The 26,024-nt window shown below is 47.1% G+C and overlaps 1 protein-coding gene across 1 annotated transcript in view; it reads right to left on the bottom strand.

The window, feature by feature from the left end:
• The window catches only part of LOC108151565 (DNA N6-methyl adenine demethylase), a 102,062-nt gene extending 76,086 nt beyond the window's left edge, over positions 1-25,976 (bottom strand). The window contains 4 exon segments of the mRNA XM_033387314.1: positions 2,684-2,809; positions 17,556-17,573; positions 22,719-22,859; positions 23,166-25,976. Of these exon segments, the coding sequence (XP_033243205.1) occupies positions 2,684-2,809; positions 17,556-17,573; positions 22,719-22,859; positions 23,166-25,208 (2,328 nt within the window). The 5' untranslated portion in view covers positions 25,209-25,976.
• Between the last annotated feature and the right edge of the window lie 48 nt (positions 25,977-26,024).

Below are 26,024 nucleotides of genomic sequence, written 5' to 3'. Positions count from 1 at the left end.
CCAGAGCCAGAGCCAGAGCCAGGCGCTGAAAGGTCATATGCTGCTGGGAGGCTGGGAGGCTGGGAGGAGGCAAGGAGGCAGCATCGCGACCTGGATTTTGGCAGCAACAGCAACAAGGAAAAACTGCAGTGGCACACCCGTGCCACACCGTGCCGGATCCGCATTCGTGTCCGTGTCACTGGGCCACCGAAAAGAAAACAACAACAACAAAAAAAAAAGCAGAACAGAACAGAGCAGAGCCGAACAGCACTTTACTTTCCCCCCGAACACAGACACAGATTTGTGGCAACAGCTAAAGGAAAACTTTGCAAATGTTGCACAGAGCCAGGAGATTGGAGCGAGGGCGGAGGGCGGTGGGGGAGGGGATGCTGCTGCAGACAAAGTCTCTGGAAGCCAAGAGTCGGGGATGCCACAAAACTTAAAGAACGTTTTGCTGCCATCGTGTGCTGTTCAATGTCGAGGCGGCTCCAGGCAGAGCAGAGCAGAGCAGAGCAGCGCAGGCCTGGCCCTGCTCCACTCATTGGAGGCATGCAACCAAGCAGGAGCAGCAACCAGACTGTGGCACACACACAGAGCGAGAGCGATAGAGGGAGAGAGAGACGCAGCCACTTGGCTGCTGCCAGACAGCGGATGGAAGGTTCGGAAGGCAACTTGTTGCGGGTTTTATGGAGCCACAGTCAGAGCCAGAGCCAGAGCCAGAGCCAGAGGACTGCCTGCCGCCGCCACTTGGGTGGATGTCTTCTGTTCTCTGCCACTGCTGCCACTTCTGCCTTTTTCTGCCACTACGAAGCCCATGTGGCATCTGGCATATGTGTATGTGTGTGTCACACACTCCGGGGAGTCACTGGTGGTGAGTCGTGTGGCAATGATGACATAATCAACGCTTCATTGACGATTACACCCTGTCCCACGGTCCTACGGTCCTGGTGCCACAGCTGTTGCTGCTGCTGCCACAAGTTGTGGCTGTGGCTTGTACAGCAAATCACACGATGAGTCGGGGAAATCTACTTGGAAGCCACTTGGGATTCGGAGCCAGAAGAATGACCTAAAAGTTCATCAACTTCTCTGGAATATCGTGTGTTAAAGGGGCTGTATATCCTCTGAAATCCAGACATTGCCTCCTCCACGAAGGAAACTCTTCCATTTCCTGCTGCAAGACAATTTGAATCGAGGCACACGTGCCGCGACATCACGATGCTGGAAAATGGCATAGTAAAAGGCAAGAATTCACTCAAAAAAGTATTTTAAAGACTTTAAAAGACAATCTAATATATATAACTTGTTACTTAATTGAATTTACATATATTTTAAGTATGAAAACAAATCCCAAGGGGCTTTTTCGAGAGATTTGAAAGGCTTTCTTTTGGCTGGGACATGGACGTGGATTGTGTCCCTGAAATACTTCCATTTCCTGTGAGATTTATACGCACACACGGAAATACGGGAAACCGTTTGACATCCCCAAACCGTTACATCCATCATTATGCCACTTACTCAAACTCAAATGCTATGGCCGTGCCACTTGTGGCTGTGTATCTGTGGGATTCATTGGATATTAACTTGTGTCAACTTTTTACGACAGGCCCAGGACCGGGCCCAGGCCCAGGGCCGACCTTGAAATTCAAACGGTAGACAGACAGAGACCCTGACACTGACACTGCCATTGCCACAAAGGATGTTGCGTGCTGTGCAAAGGGGAATCATCCGTCCCCCGCCCCGAACCATCCAAGGGCTAAGGTCAAAGTCAATGGCAGCGCCACTGACTCTGCCACTGGCGCTTTTCCTGGTCTGCCTTTGGGTCTGGAGGAGTCCCAGAGTCCCCCAGTCCCTGTGGCAACAATACGAGTAAGTAGCTTGCCGCGTCCCCCCCGCCTGCCTTCTCCTGCGCCAGAGCTCTGGGGTCTCGCGTCTCGTGTCTTTGGCTTCTACGTGCGACATGTGGCATACAGCTTTCTGTGTGGCTCTGTGCTGCACAAGTGGTCCGCCTTTGAAGCACAGTCAGAGCCAGAGCCACAGCCAGAGTCAGAGCCACAACCAGAGACAGAGATGGATAGATGGAGGGAGAAAGAGCCGCATCAGCGTAACTTTGTCTGTTGCCCGTTTTTGCCCGCTTTATTCCTGGCCTTTTTTGCTGCGGGGTTTTTATGGTGGTGACCCCCAGAGCTACGTGCGGCAGCGGCAACGGCAACGGCGTCTGGTGCCTGCGGCTGGAGATTATGCCCGGGTCTGGGTCTGCGGCTGGGTCTGGGTCTGGGTCTGTCTGGGACGGCGGCTGCTGCCTCTTTTGGGGGAACCCGGCAACGACAGCAGCGACGAGTGCCTGACTGCCACACTGCCGCTGCTAAGGATGACGACGATTTTTGCCAGACAATGCCAGGGCGTGATGACGTGGAAAATGTTGTTGCCGCATAAAGAGCCATTCATCGGGGCACTCTGCTGGGGCACAACCGCAGACATTCTGTCGTGTCGTCGCGTGACTTAATTAGTTCCGTTCCCACGAACGAAAGCCAAAGTAGGGATACGAATGGAGGCAAAGGAGATGTTCAGTTCGAATGGTGGAACGAAAAAGGGATTCGAATGGTGGCAAGATAGAGATTCAGTTGGAGGCAAATTAGGGGATTAACTGAAGAACTGTGCCACAAAGGATAAACGGAATAAAAGTCAAGTAGCATCATCCACTTACCCCAGTTGTTGGTGTCCCATTGCCTGTGGCACTGGCACCGGCATTACCGTTGCCGGCTGACTTTCCCTTGCCTCGGCCGCGCTTCGAATCGGGTCGAACGGGCTGACCATCGGCTCCATAGATTATCTGTGGGCGGAATAAAAGAGTAACGAGGAGAGAATGAGTTAAAAGTGTCGTCAATCAAATGTTCAATCAAAACAAATAAGAAACACTGGTCGACAGAGTTGATTTCGATGGATTTCGACTATTAAATGCATATATATTTCTCTCGCTCACACTGCCCTCCCGCTTTTGTTGAGCTAAAGCTTTTTTAAATTTTAAGTTAGTTTATTTTAAAAGTTTTAATTTAGCGCCAAAGCTAATTGATGCTTCAAATATTTGCTAAATGGTTGCAGCACCAACTATATGTGGCGCAACATCTTCGCATTTGACTAAACTTGCTACATAACAGCCAATACGCCACCTATAAATGGCGCCATCTAGTTGTGTCTAAGCGAAACATGGGATGTAGAGCGCGTGTTGAGTCTCGTGTATGTTACATTCAGCTGTATAATAAATGTAATATATGTACATTGTAGATGGTACATTACATTGTATTCTACACAGCATCGATAGCGATTTTATGTGGCGCGGCTGTGCAGACTTTTTGAAAATATCAATACATCATTTTAATTGCAATATCTGTATTTCATGGTAAGCAGATAGTTGCTAATTAAATAAATAATTTGATCTGAAGCTTAGACGTGAAACAACACAAAAATAGTGTCCAAATATTCCGAAATCTACAATTCCTATATGCGAACATACGAATAGAGATATATAAATTTTTTGTAGTGAACTTGAGGTTCACTTTCAATTAATATTGTACCGCAGACTTTATCTTAAACTACCTTTTTATAAATAAATAAATTTGCCTTCTTTTATTCAGCTCAAAGCAATACGATTTTCGATTTCTGAAGCTAAATTTGCATGGGACTATACCACATACATACCACAAGGATATACTTAATATACCATTAAGGGTCTTTGGAAGGACTTTCAACTGATTCATGGGTTGGAAAAGTACAAACCAGTATACAAAAAATGGGATGATCGATGTGCAAAGGGGGATCTATCTTTTACTGGACATAGAAACTCTTTATGGAGTACCTTCTAGAGAGTTCTCCATTTTAAATATATAAAAGACTGCCAGCACACATTTCTTAGATTGATTTATCGTTGGATACAGCTCCAAAATAAATCGGAACGAAAACTACATCCTGAACGGTACTCCACCACCTTTTTCCAACCCCTCGAACCCCCAAATACCAAAAATATGTGTATTTTTCTCAGCAACAACCAGTTGAATAATGACAACGGACCTCTCTCTCTCTCTAGCTCTCTCGCTCCTGTCTATGGGAAAGATTGAATTACTCTCCATATGGAGGATCGAAACGAAAGTGCCATAAGAGCCCCATAGATAATTCCAATAGGCATGAAACAAATGCTGCCTGCCACACACACGCACAAATTTCTACAGAAGATGTTTGAAACCTCCTGTTGGACCGAAAACTTGGAGTCTTATAAATCTATTTCCGGCGCAGAGAGAGAGGGAGAGGGAGGGAGTCATAAATATCAGGAACCTGAGATCCCAATCCCGATCCCGATCCCAAGCGGGAGAAGCCATTAGGCAGAGTGCTGGAAAACTAACAGAATAGAACAGAACCGAAACGGTAAAATTGGAAAAATGAACACAAATTTCAATGGTGTGTGCGTGCGCAGGCGTGCCCCTGTGCCTCACTGCCTCTGATGCAGAGGCAGAGGCAGAGGCAGAGGCAGAGCCAAGACGAAAATAGATCTCGAAGGGCGACATATGGTTCCAGACAGCTTCGCAGGAGTGCCTCTGGAATGCCTCACGATCTGCTGTGCTCTGTTGTGCTCTGCTCTGCTCTGTCTGGGATCTGGTATCGGGGGTCTTTTTTGGGGTCTGATTGACAGCCGCTACATCTTAACGGTAAATAAGCGACGCCATCTCATTCCATCCCCCCATTGCACATTTCCATTTCCATTCCCATTCCCATTTGCCAGGCGTAGTCGCATTTTACATTGTTGGCACGCGCAGGCGCGCACACATGTTGCCACAACGTCAATCTCATCTCAGAGGCAGATGGGGCAGGCAGAGCAGCCAGAGCAGGCAGGCTGTGGAAAGGAAAGGAAAGGAATGGAACGGAATGGAGTGCAAGGGAGAGTGCAGTGCGTCTGCGTACAGGCCTGCGTTCTCCTTCTTTCCTTCTTGCCTTCTTGCCACTCAATTTTCCATTTTAGCAGCAGTTGTCATTTCGGAAGCAATTATTTTAATGCAGAGTCAAGAGCCCCAGAGCGCCCAGAGCCGAGAGCGAGAGCCGAGAGAGAGAGGGAGCCCCCCAATGATGGAGACGATGTCACTTGGGCCTGGGGATTACCTACAGAATGCCATTGGGGTTGCTCTGGCCTGGGGCTGGGTCTGGGTCTGGGTCTGGGTCCGGGTCTAAATTTAGTTTCAGTCTTTTGCGGAGATCTCTTGAGGTGTTTTCGGTTGAAATTGATACGAGACAAGCAAAGTACAGTTGCGCCTGGTACAGTTGTGCTTAGAAATGGTAGAGCCAGAGGAGCAGCACAGCAGCACAGCAGCACACAGAGGGTGTCCACAAATAGATGCCACAATGGGCTGTTGGGAGATGTTTCGTGTTCCATAAAGCGATCATCGAGGGCGTGAGACGCTTCAAAGTCTCAGGCATACATATATGTTTACTTGGGACTCTCCAGGGACTTGAAAGAACCGTTTGATTAGCTATGGAATTTCATATCGAGAAGCCTTCTTAAGAGCTTAACTATATAACATTCGAGTAATACCATCCTCACGGCACACTTTTTGCACAGAAAAACTTAAGAAAGGACTTGTATGCCTTTTCTATAAACCAGACTCTGAAGAACAATCCATTCAGCCCCACAAGCCCCTCCGAAACACCTTCCACAGCCCCACAGGCCCCCCCCAAGCACCGTCCACAGCCCCACAAGCCCCCCCAAACACCGACGACGCCTCCCACCATCACAAGGAACAACGAAAGTAGGCACAAGGACAACGACCTACTGAAATTGGGCCAAAAGTAGGCAACCCACAAGACTCACACACACACGGGCACACACACACACAGCCGCAACGGTACTGCTGAAAGCTCCGTCACTTCTGATGGCAACAACAACAACAAAAATCGATGACAGTGTATGCGCCTCGAAATGGAACCTTTTTTAAATCAATTTTTTGCAGGCAGCAGGCGGCAGGCGGCAGGCGGCAGCTTCCTGTTTTTTTTGCGGCTGCCTGCTGTCTGGAAGATGGCTCTGCTCTCCAGCAGCTCATATTTTGTTGTTCTGTTCGTGTTTTTGCCGGCTCCACTGTTGACTTTATTAGCGCCAGCAACGGGCAGAGGCAGCAGCAAAAGGCAACAGCAAAACGCATGTCGACTTAATTGGGGCTATTAGTTTTTATTAAAAGGAAGCCCCTAACTGATGATGAGGCAAGTGGAAGGCAGCTGCGGCGATACAATAATGAGGCTGCCGCAAAGCTGCCCGCCAAATGAGAGGAGAGTGGACTGGACTCCCAAATGGAGTTTCGGTGGAGCAACAGGTAGGTAGCGCCCCAGAAAGCACCAAAACCGCAAAGGCCACACGCACACACTCACACAGAGGGAGGGGGCAGGGGGTTGGCAGGGTGGGGAGGGGGGGCAGGGGGGGGAATGAATATTGAAATGAAGCGGAGAGAAGGAACGGTCCGACCTGACCTAGCACAACAGTCGCACACTCGTAGGGTTTTGTGGTAGGGAGCCGGTAGTCGGTAGTCGGTAGCCGGCAGCCGGTAGCGCCCCAACGGGAGACTTCTTTTATGGCACACATTTTTGGGGGAAGCCACAACAAGCTCCCCTCCCCCTCTCGGCTGTCTGCGGGCTGCCACCCTTCATAATGAGCCATAAAAAAAAGCTCCTTTGACAGAACCGAACGAACCGAACCCCTTCTTGCGCCTTCGTGTGTGCTGATGTATTGTCGACCTCCGCTCCTACTTGTTGCTGTGCCCCGCCCCCCCCCCCAATCGAATGCCTCTTCGGGTTCATTCAACCCTCCTCTCACGGCCAGGCGGGTGGGGGGGGCGCAAATCCTGACCTGTGCCAAAAAGCCTGACATTAATTATTTCCACTCCACCTGTGCGAGCAATTAGAGCCAACCCTTTTGGGATGCTGCGGGCTGCAGGGAATCGATTTTCATAGGCCGTAGAAAATCTCAAGGTTACCTTAATCTCTGTTTATTTTGATTATGGCCTTTGTGCCCCCCCCCCCCCCATACCGCCCATTCCCCCCCAAAGGGAGAGCTTTTCCTGATTAGCGCGCGCGTCCTTGAAGGTTGCCCAAAAATCTGTCTGCTCTCTCTCTGTCTCTGCCTGTGGGGTGGGATTTTGGATGATTCACTGTCTCGGAGGCGCAACATGGCCGACGCCTGACAGGATTTGCTTTTTATGGCTTATATCCCATTTTGATTGCGGCTGTCAGCCTTTTTTGGTTTGGTTTTTTTTCTGTTTTTCTGCTATTCTGTTTTCCTTTTTTGGCTGGTTTTTGTTTTTGGGGGTTGACTTTGCCCAGAGGGTGGGTTTCTCGTTTCGCGTTTCATTTGTAATTGAAGCAACAACCCCTATATATATTATGTATATATATATTTCTGGCATAGGTACGGGCCGGGGGGGGGGGGTGGTTGGTGAATGCGTCATCGACAATTTGTTACACGTCATTTGGATGCGAGCAAAAATTTTCAATGTCAATTGCGAGACGAGCCAAGGCGACATTTCGCCCCCCCCTTGGGTCTCTGGCAGTCTCTCCCCTTCTTTGTGGCGTCGCTGAAATCCCCCCCTTGAGATGTAACCGTTTTGATATGTGCTAAAAAGCTCACTTCAAATATTTATCAAGGTCAAGTTCAGGCAGGAAGGAAGGGCGGACAGGGCAGGGCAGGGCAGGGCAGGGCAGGGCAGGGCAGGGCAGGGCAGGACCGAGCAGGGGGAAGGCAGGAAGTGTTTTATTGTTTGTTGAGGTAGCGCGGGGGAAAATGAGTGATAAAAGGGGTATTCCAACAGCAACAACAAGAAGAGCAAGAACAATGAGTGAAATGAGAGCATTTTGTTGTTGCCTTGTGACACAATTTGTGAGCTTTGAATGCGGTGGCAGGAACGATAGAGGGGGGGGACGGCGTCAGTATCGGCATTCAGGAGGAGTTCCTTGAGGCAGCAAGCAACTGCAGTTTTCGCTCTCTTTTCCCAATCTGAGGGGGCTCTGAGGGGAGGAGTGCTTTGTGTTGTGGGCAGAAGAGAAGCCAGAAGAGAGCCATCTGGAGGGGCAGAAGATTTTCCCTCTTCCCACTCGGAAGCGGCCGTTACTCTTCATTCGAAAAGTGTGATCTGAGCCCGGAGAGTGGCTCAACTCTGGGTATTGTCTAAACAATTGAATCGTACACTTTTTAAGCACTCTTCGTATAATATTTCTATGCAAATCAAACCTTTTTGGCTTCTCCTGCACTTCAAGTATCGATTGTAATGGCTTACATTGTCTACACGGATAATACTCAAGTCTAAACCGACTTGCACAGGATTTCAATAAACTTTTGCAGGCTTTCAATTAACTGCCCAACAGCTCAATAGACTCAACAGATTTGCAATGCCAAACAACTGCCAATCCGATGGCCCGGATCGAAAACAAAGAACTGGATGCAGCAGAGGAGTGGCCAAGGACGGACAATGACAGTGGCGAACAATCAGGGCCAGCTGGGCTGCCAGTTAAGCCGAAATACCCGAGGGACCCGGGAGAGACCTCCGGCTAATTAGTTAGATGTGTTTTGTGGCATGGCTGGAAAGTGCATTAGGAAAAGGGGGCATCCAATCCCTCAGCTAGAGGGAGGGACACACCCAAGGAGCAGAAAAAGAATTAATTTGAAATTCCATTTCGTAGATTTAATTGAGTTGAAATCAAATTAAAAGCAATCTATTTTCAACCCTCATTGCGAATTTTTTTCTCTCCCTCTCCCCCGCTCTCCCCCGCTCACTCTCCTTTTTTTTTTCTATGTTTTTGCCCTTCACCCACACCCTCTCCCACTCCCACTCCCACTCCCACTCCCACTATGCTCTACCCGCACACGCACGCACTATCCTGCCGCTGCTCCTTTCTCCTTTTTTCTCTGTTTCTCTCTGCTTAGCCATCGTTTCTGGTATTTTGTAAAAGTGCGTGCCCGCAGCAGCCTCTGCAGTCAGCCCAAACGAGTAACAGGGCGAACACTAGAGAGATAGTCCAGAGAGAGGGCGGTGGCAAAAAAAAAAAAAAAAAAAAAAAAAATTCAGACTCGTTTTTGGGGTTGCAAAAATGTTGAACGGCTGGGCTGCATTGCGAGGAAAATCGATAAAAATGTACCCCGGCCCGCTCTGGTGCAAAATCCAGCAAATCCATTCGGCCCCCCGGACGAGCACTGGCCACGGGACGGGGATACGGCGTATTCCTGCCCGGTTAATCCACTCGCATGGACCTCTCATTCTAACACCATCGCCGTCCCTGTTCCGCACTGCACTGCACTGCACTGCAGCAGGACATTTTTGCGTACGGCACGGCACGGCATTAATTTTTAATTTGTCGCGTGAAATCCGGAAAATGATTTATGCATTTTTGCTTGAAACACAAATTAAAAAGCCATTGCCATTGCCGTTGCATATTCAACAGCAAGACAACAATGGATCGGTATGGGGCATGGGGGCATGGGGCATGGGGCATGGGGCATGGTGTCGAAACTTTTCGCATCGACTGTGTTTGGTAACAAGAAATGCAAATAATTCGCTCGAATTGACAAGAGTCCAGAGATAGAGAAAGGGAGAGGGAGAGGGAGAGAACTCTCCAAATTGCATTTGATGGAGCAACAGAGTTGTGCTCTTCCCTTCCTCCTCTCTCTCTCTCTCTCTGGCTCTCTCTCTGGCTCCTATTTTACACTTCTCCTCCTCCTCTCTCTTGCTGGAACTGTGTGACCATTAAACTGCATTGAGCGAAATGAAGGTTTCCCTCTGGCTAGACATTTGGGATACCCTTTGGCACTGATTTGAAGGAAAATATGTCATAATATTAGCCATAGAAGCCACGCCTTCCAGCACTTTTTCCGTGGCAATATATAGAGTCACGGCTCCCTTTCTTGATCAAGTTCGAAAGCATAATGGCAAATTGCATTAGCCAAACAGTCCATCAAATGAAAGGACTCCTTCAGAGGACTTTTTTGTGGGGAAACCAAATTGAAAATAAAATTCTAGAAACGATGCGATGGAGAGGTGCCGTGCAGTGCACAGAATTTTTGTTTAATTTGGCAGCATCCCAGCAGCCAGCATCCCAGCAGCCAGCAGCCAACAGCAAAGCTCGCACAAAGTTTCTCCTGCTGCTGTGGCAGTGTGGCAGTGGCAGTGGCAGTGTGGCAGCTGCAGCTGGGTTGGTGGCGCAGTAAAAGTGGCTTTTGTACGTGCAATGACCTACCAACACATAAAAAATGCAAAAAGTGGCAAGGCAAAGCAAGGCGAGGCACGAATCGCGCGCTAAAATATGCAAAGGACGATGAGGATGATGTTGGTGGGAAGGGGGGGGATGCCATGCCTGAATGCCTGGCGGATGCCTGGGCCAAAAGATGTTGTCGTTGCCGTTGCACCCCCGAGCCCCAAAGGCAAAAGTTTCAGCAGCAGCCGGAGCCGGAGCCGGAGCCAGAGTCGGAGAGCGACTCAATTTGAGGCAAGGACAAACTTGGGGGGGTTTAGGGGCACCACTCCTGTCCTGGCTTCCAACTTCAATAATAGTCAAGTGCAGTGAAGCGTTTTGCCAACTGCATCCCTTGCCATATACCAAACCCCCGCCCCCCCCTCCGCCATTCGGGGGAAGAAAATCAAAGCCAAGTTTTCATCCCCCCCCCAGGAAATTTCTTCATTTTATTTGCACTCTTGCTTTGGTGTTTTCCACTTCTCTCCTCTACCCCTCACCCCACTCCCCTCCCCTCTCCAACTCTCCTCTCCTCTCCTATTCTTTTCTCATATTTTATTTTATTTTCTTTCGCATTTTTGACGCTTGCCTTGCAACATCTTTTGGCGCTAGCACGCATTTCTCTCTCTTTCTCTCTCTCTCGCTGTTTTCCCGCTGAATTTTCACTTGCCACTTGCCACACACTGTGGAGAATGTACGAGTGTATGTGTGTGTGTGTGTGTGTGTAAAAACTTTGCATTTACCCTTGGCAAGGACTTTTGCCCAGAACGAACGAAAGCAAAAAGTTTTATTTGCACAGTTTTTCTTTTTCTTAAACTTTTGTTGCGAGAACCCCGCAGCAGCAAGCAGCAAGCAGCATAAACTGCTTGCTTGCAATTTGTTGAAACAAGTATATATATGTATATCCTTATATACTAACACATATATATATATGTATGTCTTATGCTCTCTCAACAAAAGCTGACGCCAAAGGAGCGTCATGTCAAATAGGGGGAAAAACTGTAGCATGCTTTTGAGCGCTCGCTTAGAAAATTTCCACTACAAAAAATTGAGAGGGAAAAAAATGTGGAAATCTTTTATAATTAACAGCGACAAAGTAGCACAGGGGCAGCATCACCATCAGCATCAGCATCAGACGCTGTGCATCGGCATCGGCATCAGCTGCTTATCAAAAGCCAACAATCGCCGAGGCACGAGAGATGCCAAGAAAATTGCATTGGGGCAAGTGCATTAGGGTAAATGCCACACGGAACGGAACACTCTACTTTGCACACATTTCTTTTCTTCTTTTCTTTTCTTTTTTTAGGGTGCCAGCCCAGGCGCAACTTTTTCCTTTTTTGCTGCCTGCAAAATGCAAATATTTATACAAACTACTTGAACGGTCGTCGCACAAGGGGGGGGGTGAGTGCCTCACGCATATTCGCCAGCAACGGGGGGACAACAGTGCGTCATCCTGTGCGATCCACAGTGAATATCAATTAAGTGCAACCGCCTCTGTCTCCAATGGGCGCCAAAAGTGCAACAGAAAGAGTGTGAAAATCAAGCGGGGGCTGCGTTTGATGTACAGGCAGGAAATTTGAATATTTGGGGCCTAGAAAAGCCACAAGCTAATTGTGTTGAAGCCTCGCTAAGAGCCCTCTGCGGCGGGGCTTTGAACCCAAAAGAGGTGTTGACATTATGGCAACACTCGTTTGATGAAGGGGCAAATAGAGGGGGAGGGTAGCCTATCCCTATCCCTATCCCTAGATTTATAAGTAGTTCTTGCAGAACAGAAAAATGCCTCTTAATCTGTCTTTCTTCATTCGTTTTCTGTCTCCTGAGCAGTCTTCACTGTATTCCACAGTGGCTAAGGGGGTATATACATATATGTATATATATACGAGTACATATGTATAAAGCCAAAAGGAGTTCAGAGAGTTCAAGCCAAGAAGAAGCCATTGCAATGCGTTCGTTCCTTTCTTTCCTTATCCTTGTGCTTATCCACTTCTGGTTCTCCTGTTACTCCTTCTGCTGCCTCTGCTGCCTCTGCTGCCTCTCGTTCCATTCTGCCTTTGTCTGCCTGCTGCTCTACGCGTAATGTGCGTAAGGCGCAAAGCGCTTGAAAGCAAGCATAGCGTCAGAAGTGCGTAGGTGTGGGTGTGTGGGTGTGAGGGGCAAGCTCCTCAGATGCGCTGCTTTTTTTGTATATCCTTTTGGGCAGAGAGGGTATATTTGTATCCGGGAGACGTTGGCAGAGATATCCTGAGACTATAAGCTGGCACAAATCTGTCTTGGATATGGCCCATCTATAGCCTTGATCTGCATCCTAGAGGGTATCAAATATTCTGCACATCTTTCTTTCTGTGGCTGCTGTTTGTGCGTGTTGAGTTTTCGTTATGCTTCCACTTCTTATGCTGCTGCTGCTCTCCCTCTCGATCTCACTCTCCCTCTCCCTCTCTTGCTTTTGCATAAAAGAGTGCGTGTGCTTGTCCGTATGTGTGCGTGTGTGTGTGTGTTTGTTTATGCGTATTTGTTTGCATTGCTGATGATGTGCCAGCAGCAGCAGCAGCAGCAGAACGACAACAACAACAACAATAGTACGTATTTTATGCGTGCGTGCCAGCTAACATTTCCGCCTTTCCCCCAACCAGCCACCCCCCTACCAATATCCTTCATGGGGGGGCGGGGGGGGAGTGGTTTAGGGGGCGTGCAGGATTGCAATTAGAAAACTTGCGTTGCAACTTTTTCTCCTTTTTGCTCCATCCCCATCCCCATCCCCAGCCCCATCTACAGCTCCATCTACAGCTGTAATGCAATGCGCTAAATTGTTTGACGCACTGTGCCTGCTGCATTTGTATGTGTGCCTGTGCACACACAGAAATGTGTGTGGGTGTGTGTGTGTGTTAAGTGCAAAGTCCTGCTCACAGCAAGGACTCCTCTGCTGCCAGCTACGTGCTGTGAAAGTTTTTTTTTAGCGCATTTCATGTTGCACGTTTGACGCATTGTTCGCTGATGCCGCCCGCCGCCACTGCTGCTGCCACTGCCACTGCGAATGCTGATTCTGTAGAGGATTTTTGGTACCCAGCAGACCAGTGGGGTATGCCTACAGGGAGGGGTCTCTGGAACTACAGGAACTCGAAGCTACCGAAGCTTTTGATGAATTCTAGGCCCTTGAACTCTCCTTCTCCCATTTCTGCTATCCATCCAAAAAATACTCCCATATGAGCTAATATTCCAGATATTTAAAAAAAAAAATATTCTACAAATTTTAAGTAAAAATTAAATTCCGATCAGAAATTAAATCATAAATTTGTTGTACAAAAATTAAAAATAATAATTGTTTTATCCCAATTATTATCCGCTGCATGCCATGATTTTAAGACGAATCTTTTCTATATTCTGAGCGGGGTATCCTTTGGCCGTGTCCTTCCGTGACAGGCTACTCGTTTTGTTTGTTCTCTTTATATTTTTTTAACATTTCTTAAATTCTTGTTTCGCTGCTTTGCCGCTGCTTTCTTTCTTTCATTCTGTCTTGAGTGCAAACCACCCCCACACACAGGTCCGCAAGGAGCTAAGGGATGTTTATGCCAGGACCTCGAACAGGACCTCTTGTACGCAGCACTTTGGCGAATGACTTGACTTTTGGTCAGAGAGAGATCTCTGACGCATACTGTTGTGTTTTTTGTTTTTTTTTTGTAGTTGTAAACCTTCAAAAAAAAAACCCAAAAAAAGGAACAGAGAAACCTGAAATTAAATTGATTTTTTTCCAGGGGAAAAAAAATCTTTATACCATGTGTATATTTAACAGAAAAGATCCACAGATCCCTCCTCCTTGCTCCTTGCTCCTGCAACTCTTTCAACAAGAACAACAATTTATTGTTTCAATTATATTTTTCAATTTGCGCCGACAAACAAAAAGTCCATCGGCTCCAACGGCTCCAATGCTCCAATCGGCAGCAAAAAAAAAGGCTCTCAGCTATAAATAAAATAAATAGCAAACGGAACAGAAATTTGTTTTTCCCCCGCTCTTCCCCCCCTCCTCATTCTTCCCACGGGTTTTTTTCTCAGTTTGTTGTTTTTGTCAGGTTTATGCGCGAAATGGAAATTGTTTGAGGACTGGGTGGGAAAAAAAAGCCCGGGAAAAGTTATTGAAAGTAAACATGATATATAAAAAAAAAAGAGAACAAAATTGTATTCCCGCTTTTTTCTCGTTGTAATGCAAGCAGAAATTGTCTCAAATAATATTTAAAGAAAATTAAATTGAATTTACGGCGCGGGTTCCTTGTTGTTGTTGTTGTTGTTGTTGTTGTTGTTTTCCAGGGCCCACAGCCAACAGAATGATAAGCAAAAATAATCAAAAATCGATTTGGAAAGTGCGTCTCCATCTTTTTGCTTTTTGCTTTTGCTTTTGTTTTTGTTGTAACAATATGCCAGAATATTTTCCATTTCATGTTTGTTTTTTCCCTGCTGCTGTTGTCTCTGTGAAAATGCAATCATTTCCTCTGATAGGCAGGCACTTTCGAAAGGAACCAGCCAGGACTTTCACTGGGAGAAAGCATTTGGGAATCTTGCTCCCATATTTTCCGACTTAAACGGATTTTGGCAGCTCTCCGGCAGCTGGGGGGGCCGGAAAAAGGGGGTAAAATCAGCCACAGGAAACGAAACAGGAAAAAGTACAGAGAGGAAACGACCAAGGACAGGGGATCTACAAATTTCTATGAAAAGTTCGAATCAAATTAAGAGTTCTGCAAGTCCTGAAGGATTTTCGTTCGTTTTCTACCAAAATCGCAACCAATTCGATTGCTCGTCTTATGAATTCCATATTTTCCAACTACAAATAGCCTCGTCATTAGAAAATAATCAATATTTTGAAGGGCCGTCGTTACACTCACGAAACGCAGTGCCTGGGCCCCTTCCAGGGTCTGGTGCCCCATTTAGCCTGACGTTCTGCTGCAGCGCAAAAGGCCTTCAGCAATTAGTAAGTTTTGTAACCTGCTGACCCTCTAAGCCCTCTCTATCTGTGTGTGTGTGTGTGTATCTGCTGGCTACATTTAACCCCTCGAAAAACTGGACTAAATGACAACCGTTTCCTCCAACTCCCGAGAGCCCGGCCCCTCCCCCCATTTTTTGTGTGCTTCTGAGCTTCGCTTGGGGTGCGAATTTTCGCTTAGTTCGGGGCGTAGTGTAGGAATAAATGTAGCCTGTGAGAAGGGTCCGTTCCGACAGAGACCGAGAGGAGTCGGTCAAGCTGAAAAATATGCTGCAATTGCACCTTGCACGCATGCCACCGGCGAACAGCCACCAGCCACCAGCCACCAGCAAGCAGCAACCAGCAACCAGGAAGGTGCAACAGAGGGAGACAGCCGCCGCTAGGTCTTAACCCCTTTTTTTCTGGGTGCCATGCATCGCTGGATCTGTGTAAAAATAGAGTGAAAAAAGGGGTTCCATGGGGTTCTAGGGGTTCCATAAAATGCATAGGTACATATATACACATAAATATATATATGTATATGTATATGTATATCCTTGATCTATTTGAGCTCTGTCTATCTTTCTGAAGAGGAAAATGTTGCCGTTGCTGTGGCAATTACGGGGCTCTGGTTGCGTCTCCCGCTCTATTGTTGTTTGTTTATTAATAAACAATAGCAACAAACAAATTGCTTAATTGCTGCGATTGCACCTGGCCACCTCCCCCCTGGATGCTTCCACCATCAGCCTGGGGCATCATTAGATGAAGGATATTTGTGTCTCATTAAAAAGAAAGTGGAGGGAAAGATTTCTGCAGTCATTATTGTCAGAGAAAGGCGGGGGGTTTGAAGGCCGCAGATTAAGATACTCTTGCAGATACATGTATCTCTTAGCTGGGGCAGATGGATGATGGATTAAATGCAGTTTTGCCTGAGGTTTTTTCCCCCAAATACTCTATAAAGCCAAAGGCTCTCTGCTTCTGGCCTTCAACGAAAGAGTCTATAGATTTTCAAGGAATTCTCCCGCGTCCACAATGCGGTACTTTTGTCCTTTAACTATTAAGAAGGACCCCTCGGCAAGAAGCTTTTCCTTGGCCATGCAAATTGCCAGCAAGTATACGCAGCGTTGTCTCGTAATTGCATAACATTAATTTGCATTCGCATTTGCATTTGCAACTTGCAACTTGAATGGCATTTTCTCGGTGCTTTCTCTCGCTCTCTCCCGTTCTCTCCCGCTCTGTGTCGCTTTTCCAGTGCAATCAATGAGCGCGCGCGCTGTCTGAACTTAACAAGGATGTGGAACATTTATTTATTAAACATTTAACAACGCTTTATGATCAGCGTAGATTTATATAAAAATGCGCGAGCAGAGCAGCGGTGGCAGTGGCGGTGGCGGTGGCGGTGCGGTGCGGTCTCTGTGGCACGCAAGAACCCACCACCACCACCACCACCACCAGAAGCAGCAGCAGCCAGCAGCCAGCAGCAACCATTCCATCATCCATCCACATGAGCACATGAGCGGCGGCGGCTACAAATCAGTTCCACAAAGCATTCAATTGCGCAGATACACAGATACAAATGCACAGATGCATACATAGAAACTAACACACACACACACAAACGAGTATTTTATTATTTAATTTATGCGAGCGGAGACAACAACAAAACAACAGCAAAAATGTGCTGGTAAAAAAAATATAAAAAAAAAACAAAAAAATCACCCGTCAGTCCATAGATGAAAAGATACATTCATTTGTATCTGCAGATCTAAACAATGGAAATTGCGCAAGGCAAAACAGCCAAAAAATTATCCAAAATAACATTCGAGCAGCTCTTGTGTTTAGGTAGAAAATAAAGGGAAATTTAAGGAAAATTCATGAAATTTAACACAAAGAAAAGTCACACAAAAATAATGTTTCTATAATTCCTGTTTCTAGTATTACCCGGAATATTTGTTTGCACAGTTCTAGAGATTCTTGAATGTGGAATTGCTTCTGGTTTTCCCCATATTTACCAACGTCTTATGGGCACAATGGAAAAAGGAAAATTCCAAATGAATTTCAGGATTAAAAGCTTAAACAAATACTGCCAAAAACGAAACAAAAATATTCAATTAAAACTAATTGAAATTCGGATACAGAAAAAAAGACCAGCAATTGAAGAGGAAAAATCGTTCTGATTGCTTTACGGAAAAGAGAGAGAAAATGTAATAGAAATATATGGAAAGCCTCGAGGCTTAAAAAAAGTAATAATATAAATAATTTTTTTATATGTATGTACTTCTTTTTTGGTGCTTAAATGGGCTTAAATAATTGAATTCATTAATTAATAATTACAAATAGTAATGGGGGGAATGGATTAAATACGAATCGGAATACATACGGTTTTGGCTTTGGGTTCCTGCAATAAAAAAAAGAAAGCAAGAAAGAAAAATGAAAAATAAATTAATTATAAATGCAGATGCAGAAAATAATTAGCAATTATTACAAATGAAATAAATCTGTGCAGAAAAAAGGGTGCCAGAGCGGGGGCGGAGTCACTCAATGAAAATGGGGGAATGGGGAGGGAATATATACGAATATATAGTAGTTATGTATGTACTTGTTATGTACAACGACTGTCAGGCGATGTCACAAAAAAAAAAAAAGACAAAATATAAACCCACTAATTGGCTGTCATGGCGGCGGCAATTTGCGAAACCAAAACAAGTAAACAGCCATGCAAATTCCATTAAAAGGGGAGACACAAAAACCCATGCGAAATTTATGGATTTTAAAGTTTTGAAATTAATATTTTTGCCGGCTTAACGGCTTAAAATAATCAAATAAATAGAGTAAAATTCATGGCGTTTCATCAATTCCAATGCGCAGCAATCCATCCATTCTTATAGAGAAAGTGTGTGCATGGAGTAGAACATGCATTCGGCTTAGGTTTCGGTGTTAGAGCAGGCTTAGGAGCCCAGAGGAAATCCGAACAGATGTGCAGAGACAGAGAGAGAGAGAGAGAGAGAGAGAGAGAGAGAGAGAGAGAGAGCTGATGCTGCAGATGTTCCATAGAGCAAAGGAAATAAAACAACGGAAACAAAACTGAGAAATTCTCAATCGGATTTTGTGGCCAGGACAAAAGTTTTTGTATGCCACACAGAGGAGCATTGAACTCCGGATTGAGAGGAGCGCAGGCAGAGGCATGCCTGGCAGCATCTTTTGGGACTTATCGAATGACAAACGCACATATTGAACGAATGACTGAAGGCCCATGAAGGGAGCTACAAGAGAGTGGAGAGAGTCAGTCGTGTGCCTGGCCATAAGCGACAATTAACCGAAAGACAAGGAATATTTTTGCTTCAACAACTGGGATTTTTTTTCGTTTTTCTTTTTGGCAAAAGAGAAACACAGATATCTAGATAGAGCGAGAGCGAGAGCGATAGAGAGTGGGGGAAAGAGCATAAAGGAGATAGTAAGAGGGGTGGAAAGAGGAGTTCCAGTTGCAGTTGCAACTGGATATGTGGATCGCTAGAGGAGCACACGACCATCGTCCAAGTATCGTATTGCAGCACATGCACATGCTCATAATGAAGCTCATCAAGAGCATTATCATCATCATCCTGTGGGCTCAAGTATCAGGCCATGTGCATGTCCATGTCCATGTCCCTCTCCGTGTCCCTCTCCCTGTCCGTGTCCCTGTGCATGTGTGTGCATGTATTATCCTGTTTCTTTTTTCTCCATTTTTCTTCCTGCCGTGGAGCTGCCAACGTGCCAAAAACTGTGTGTGTGAGCTCTACCTATGGCAGTGCCTTAGTATGGAATGGCATTCCCTTAAGAGTGTGTGTCACGAACGAGAGAGAGAGAGAATGGGGAAGAGAGGTAGAGAGTATATCTTCAAGTAGGAGCATTGCACTCACTGTGGCCCAATGGCAGGACTAAGGATACACGGATGTCTATGTGTGTGTGTGTGTGTGTGTGTGTATGGAGCACTTTCATGCTCATATGCATAGCATTTTTTCTTTCTTTTTTTTTTGTATGCATGCAAGGGAAAACCTTTAAGTTGTTATGCCCAAGGATGCACCCGCCCCTCCCCCCATGCCCCCATGCCCCCATGCCACCAGGCCACCACTCATGATGTACGTTTTTAGTGGTACGACTTTCACAGTGGATTTGCCCTGAATGGAGTCGAGCGAAACGTGAATTGAAAAATAACAGCAAGAGCAGGACTAAAAAGGAGCCAAATAACAGCTAGATAACAGCTAGAAAAGGAGCAACAGAGACATGTAATAAGGGGAAGCAGAAAAGTAGCATCCTTGGACATCCATCCGTCGCACAAATAGACAGGACAGAACAGGACGGGACACGAATGGAACACCGAACCCAATGAAGTCAATCACTCAAACCCCTCGGACTGGGGACTACACGGAATGGACTTTCGGGGTTGATTCCTTTTTGGCTTTTCCCCATCTTTTCCTTCACTCCCAGACACTTTCAATATTTGCCTCTTACTTTTTTCTTTTATTTGGGGGCAAAAAAAAAAAACGAAACGAAAATGTCGAGAAAAAAACATGTACAAATTTTAATGAGAAAATTCCTAAGAAAAACTGCATATTTAAAGAAAGCCAACAGACGAAAACCCACAGAAAAAAATAAGAAAACACAGGAAATATCCTCTTAGATAGGCCTGTCCAGTGGGAGGGGGGAGTTGTGGGAACGTTATGGCAGGGAGACCGCTTCCCCACGCAATTCAAATAGCCAAGTTAATGACTTGCGCCTGAGGGCCTTTTCAGCTGATTTGTGAAAGTACAAAATAATACAACAAAAATCACAAAAAAAAAAGAAAAGGAAGGAACGAAAATTATTGCCAGAAAAGGAAGGACGGACCGGCCAGAGTTCATCTCAAATTGCGAGGGAACACGGCCAAATCTGTGGTGGAAACAGTCGCAGAAATTCATCCAGAAAGTGCATTGATCCGCATTCGATTCGTACAAATAAGAAATGAAATAATTCACGTACGAAATTTATCACGATGGAGAGAGCGAGAGGGGGGGAGAGCGGGGAGAGGGAACAGGACCAGAACGAACCGGCCCCGACGGACAGGACGGACCGTCGCACCAGCTGTGCGCTAAAAGCCGAGAGCTTCCGCGGCGGCAGTGGAGAAACGAAAAGAACATTGTCATTATAAAGTCCATGGACACATGCATAAATACTACTATATGAGAGTACATACATGAGTAATTTCAGACTACACTGGACAGCATGGAAAAACTGAAGTTAGGGGACTGTTAGGGAATCGCCTCAGCTACAAAGGCGTTCACTTTGCATCCTTCGTTAAATCGTAAACGTAAAAACCCAAATCATGTAGCATAGTGTATGACAGTAGCCTCTACGGTACGCTACGGGTGCCTCTGCGAAAGAAAAAGAGGAGGGGAGAGGAGAGGAGAGCGACATCTGAAAGCGGGACAATGAAAACGCTGATAATGATGATGCGGATGGCGATGATAAAGCAAAGGAAGATATAAAATAAAGCGTCAATTGTCCAAGCAGCGCGCAAGAACGCGCGCGTCAGGAAGCGCAAGAAGAAGCACCAGGCCGAGGAGCAGAAGACGACACCAAATTGTCGCAGCCGCTGCTGCTATCTCTACGCGTAATCTTCTCTTCTTGACGTGTATTGACATGTCAACTGTTGCTGTCGCTGTCGCTGCCTCTGCCTCTGCCTGTGCCTGTGCCTCTGCCGCCGTTGTCTTTGCTGTTGTAAAACTGCAAAATTTACAACTTTATCTATGTGTGTCGTCAATGGAAGAGACAGCTGAGACCAAACGGTGAACGAGCGTGAGAGCGGGAGAGGATCTTCCACAACCTTTTGCACAAGCTACATTGAGTGTAAGGTAAGGTGTGGGTAAGGTAGGCTGACCAGCAAACGAGACTGGCTTACCTTTCATTTAATATACCCGTAATTTTCTATAGGCGCCCGCACTCACTCGCTCTCGCTATCCTGTCTGGCTTAATTGTGTGAGCAGCCTGCTCGCACCATCTCCCTCACTCTCCTTTTGTTGGTTTCCTGTTTGCAGTCCGCGCTGCTGCTGTCGCTGCCGGCGCTGATCGTCGTGGCAGCGCTTATTTATTTATCTCTGTCGGTCTGCTGCCTGCCTGCCTGCTGCTCTTGCTCTTGCCGTTGCTGTTGTTGCTGTATCAAAAGCCGCGTTTTGTAACTTGTGAACATCTGCTCCTCGACGTTTGCTTTCCTTTTATTGTTGTTTTCGTTGCTGCGTTTCGTTATTATCGTTTTTATTGTTTTTGCTGCTGCTCTTCTTCTACCGCACGGACGTCTGTATTTGCTTTTGTATTTGCTTTTGTATTTGTATGGAAAAGAAAACGCCGCAATATGGAAGCGTCTGTCAATATTGGAAATGTTCCTCCTTCCACGCTGTGGGAATGGATTTGGCAACTGTCCATCGTTCCCAAATGGGAAATATCAGTGTGCGTCTCTCTTCGGACTCCATTATGTTGCCTCACTGTTAATTGATCCATCTCTCAATTTGGCTGGAGTCCTCTGGAACTCCTAAGCGATCCTTGGGCCATTGAACTTGTCCTCACTTAAGGGACCCAAAAACCACTTGAGATCCGTAGACGCGCAATCGAGTGACGACATCCAGTTGCGCTCTGCTTCACAGGGAGACCGACCCGAGCCCAAATCCGAATCCGAATCCGAGCCCAACACTTCTTTCGCGCGCACACACACACGCACACACATGTGTAACCTGATTTCCGACCACTCAAAGGACACGCTCAGCCTGCGGCTGGGAATCTTAAGTGATTTCAAAAACGAACCCAGAACCAGACGGAAGATGCATCCATCCATCCATCCACAACGGGAAGGCGGACGAGGGGCGCGCACATCCACTCAAGTGCACCTCGTACGCAAGTACTTAAGCACACACACACACACACACACTCAGTCGCTCTCTCGGATTCGTGTAGGGAAACCCGCTTGTAGGTTACTAGTAAAATCGAGGCAGCTGAATGGAATGGTCAATGCATCCACTCCACATTCAAGATAGACGGAAAGAGAGGGGAGTGAGAGAGAGGTTGCTTAATTTGCACTTGGCCAAAGGAACATCTGTTGCGCTGACATAAATCTTGAGTGACTGACCGCTGGTGCGAAAGACCGCGAACTCTCAGCATGCCCGCAGGCTCTCTTTCTCTCTCTTTCAGCGGCGGAACCAGTTTCGGCCGGTTCCCAGCTGCCCAGCCAGGTACAGTGGGTGTACAGTGGCAATATTATGGAAGAATTTTGATTTAATGAATGATTTGTATATGGAATTTGATGGGATAATAGGGGGATTTGACTGGACCATCAATTGGAATTGGTTGGAATGGAATAGCCATATACCCAATCTCTAAGGTGTATCCCTACTTTTATAAAACTATGATTGGGCTTTGGCCCATTGTCCTCCCGTTAATTTCATTGAGTAACTTTGGTCTCGCTCTGAATGAATCGAGGAGATTGGGCGAGAGAGAGAGAGAGAGAGGGGAATGGAGTGGGGGAGCGGGGACTTACCTTCTTTTCGGTGAGCTTTTCGCAGCGTCGCTGCTTGCAGATCTGATGGCTCTTGTCGTTGCGGCAGGGGGCGCATTCGCCGCAATTGTCCTTGCGCTGGCACCCAACGCATTCGCCGCAGCGTTTGCGTTTCTTCTTCGACTGAAAGAGAGAGCAGGAAGAGGAGTTGTTGTCGTTGGTTGTGGAGTGGTTGGTGTTGGTATTGGTATTGGTATTGGTATTGGTATTGGTATTGGTGTTGGTATTGGTGGGTGGTGGTGGTGGTGGCGGTAGGTGGATCATGGCAGTGACAGGTGAGAGATGGACAAGTGGTTGGAGTTGGAGTTGGAGTTGCGGATGGTGTGGGTGGTGGAGGCAATGGTGGTGGCGATGACCATAATCCTGTTAATCGCAGCGTGTGCCAGTTCCCTCATCTCTGATTGATGTCCCATGGACATGGGAACTTACCTGCTTATCGCATCCGTGGGCATTGCTGCCGTCGTTGCTGTCCCCGCCCATGCCGAGGGCGCTCATCGGACTCTTGAAATTGGCCGTGCTGGAGACGGCGTCGACTTGGCCAGGATTGCTGGGGTCCACGTCCATGCCGCTGGCCTCACTCTCGGCGCTGGACTCGAGCGAATTGGGCCGCTGTTTCCGCCTCTCCTTCTTTCGCGCCTCCAGCCGTGCTATCGGCGACTGCAGCAGCTTCTCCACCTTGATGGGCGTGGTTGTCGTCGGCATGGGCGTGTGCGTGGGCGTGGGCGTGTGCGGCTGGGTCGTGTGGGGCGTGTGGCTACCGGTGCTGCTCGATCCTGTGGTGGTCGCATGGGGATAGCTGTTGCTATTGTTGCCATCGTACGACGTGGGCGTATGCATCCCCATGGGCGTGACACCGTGTCCATGCGAATGGGGATGCGGATGCTGGAGCGGATGTGCTGCATGTGGATGCGGATGCGGATGCGGCAAGTGGCCGTGGCCATGGCCGAGATCAAAGGATGTCTCCTTTTTTAGCATCATCTCGAAGTCGCTGCCGGCCGGCTCCTTCTTTACCAGCGGATGTCCATGCGGATGCGGATGTGCATGCGGATGCGGATGCTGGAGCGAGTGTGGATGCGGATGCGGCAAGTGGCTGAGGCTGAGGCTGTTGCCACCGCCACTGTTGCTGAGATCAAAGTCCTCCTTCTTAATCAGCATCTCGAAATCGCTGCTGCCTCCCACCGGCTCCTTCTTGATTAGTGGCGCAAATCCCGGATATAGCTGCAGATCCGCTGCGTAGGCCGCGGTGGGAGCTGCAACCAGGGGATATCCACCCGGGGCCCCACGATGGTGGTGCGGATTCAGTGCATGGTGATGGAAGGCCTGCGGCGGCGGTGGTGCCGGAAAACTGGTCCCGCCCGATGGCGGCGTAATGCTCGTCTGCATGGAGCCCGGCAGCTGGGTCGTCAGGGGCGAACCCACGCTCATCATTCCTGGCGAACTCACAGAGATGCTGGCCGGCGACATGGCCACCGTTTGGAGGGAGCTCATCGGTGGAACTCCTCCTCCTCCTCCGCCGCCTCCTCCTGCGGCTGCTGCGGCGGCTGCTGCCGCTGCTGCTGCTGCTGCTGCCATGGGTATGGGCATGGGTGTCCCATCCGGCATTAGCTGATCATTGAACCCATGAAACTGACTCTGGAACGACGGCAGCTTGGAAAATGGCTCGAAGCCGCTCTTCAGAGGCAGCTGCTGTTGCTGTTGCTGCTGAAGCTGGTGCTGCTGCTGCTGCTGCTGCTGCTGGACATGCGTTTGGTTTTGGGATTGCGACTGTTGTCCGCTATCCTTGGACTCCATTTCCCAAGGACGTGTATAGCTTCCGTTGGAGTTCGAATTGGAGTTTGAGTTGGCGTTTGCTGCGTTGGCGTTGGCGTTGACGATGGCGTTGACGTTGGCGTTGGCGTTGGTGCTGGTGCTGCCTCCTACTCCTCCTCCGGCGGTGGCGGCGGAAATGGCATTAGAATTGGCATCATTGTGCCCACCAGAATGGGCATGGTCATGGCCATTGGCAGCACTAGCATGACCGCTGCTGCCCAAAGGTGCAGGAACCGTTGTCTCGTTGTTGTTCCCGTTGCTTGTCTGCTGATTGCTGTTGTTGTTGTTGTTGTTGTTGCTGTTGGAGCTAGTGGCGGCCGCTGTCTGCTGCTGCTGCTGCCTCTCATAGTACTCCCAATGTTGTTGCTGCTGCTGTTGCTGTTCCTGGTAGTGCTGCTGCTGCTGCTGCTGCTGTTGCTGCTGATGTTGCTGCTGTAGCTGTTGCTGCTGCTGCTGCTGCTGCTGCTGTGCGTGGTAGTGATGATGGTATGGCGTTGTATAATGCTGACTGAGGCTGCTCAGTTGATTCAAGTGCGTATTGTGCAATCCGGACACGGTTGCTGCTGCCACAGATGTTGCCCCTGCCACAGTGGGATGGACAATGCTGCTGCCGCTGCTGCTGTCGCCTGTGCTCTGGCTTTGGGCTAATATTGAAGACGCCATTTAAGCACGGACTGTGGCATGGCTACGCAGTTATGGATACACTGCGTGGGGGGTGGGTGGTGGGTGGTCGTGATGGAGGGCCGGGATGGACGAGCAACAAAACTTCCTTTAATCCTTGATTTTTAGAGTCTTTTAGATTTTATGATTAATTTTTTTAAGCTCCGTTTTTCAGTTTTTCTTTTTAATTCGAGTCTTTTTGTCTTACTTGTCTGTAACTTTTTTTGTACACATTTCCTGTTCACTTTTGTCGGGATTTTGCTGTTCAGTTTTCTTTAATTTTTTTGAGGTAGTTAATCAATCCAAAAATTCTTTGTTTATGGCTTGTATGGCTCTCCTCTCTCGACTTTCACACCTTTTCTGCTTTTTGTTGGCTAGTGTAAACCACTTGTGATTATATATGTATATGTATTTGTTATGTTGTATATATCTTCTGTATATAGAAAATTTGAAGCTACTCCAAGATTTGTATTTCGTTTTATTTTTGATTTGAACTTTACTGGTTTTATGCGTGTTGTATTCTATTTTGTTTTTGTTTTTTTTTTGTGTTTTTTTCTTTTAAGTTAAGTTTTAAGTTTTTTGTAAGTTGTGTAGAGTGCTTTGTTTATTTAAAAAATTTGTATTGAATATTTCAAATATTTTTTGTTGTTGTTTTGTACTTTATTCTTGTTGTTGTTTGTTTGTTTGTTGTAAAACGGCAGCTCTATATGCAAAAAGTGTTTTTTTTTTTTTACTTTATTTGTAATATATTTTTAAAATTTGTAGCAGACTTTCTTCGACTTTGTTTTGTTTTTGTTTTTAAAAAATTTGTAAATTTGT

Source organism: Drosophila miranda, chromosome XR (assembly GCF_003369915.1).
Source record: "Drosophila miranda strain MSH22 chromosome XR, D.miranda_PacBio2.1, whole genome shotgun sequence".
Classification (NCBI taxonomy): Eukaryota; Metazoa; Arthropoda; class Insecta; order Diptera; family Drosophilidae; genus Drosophila; species Drosophila miranda.
This window is presented reverse-complemented; position numbering and strand designations above follow the sequence as displayed.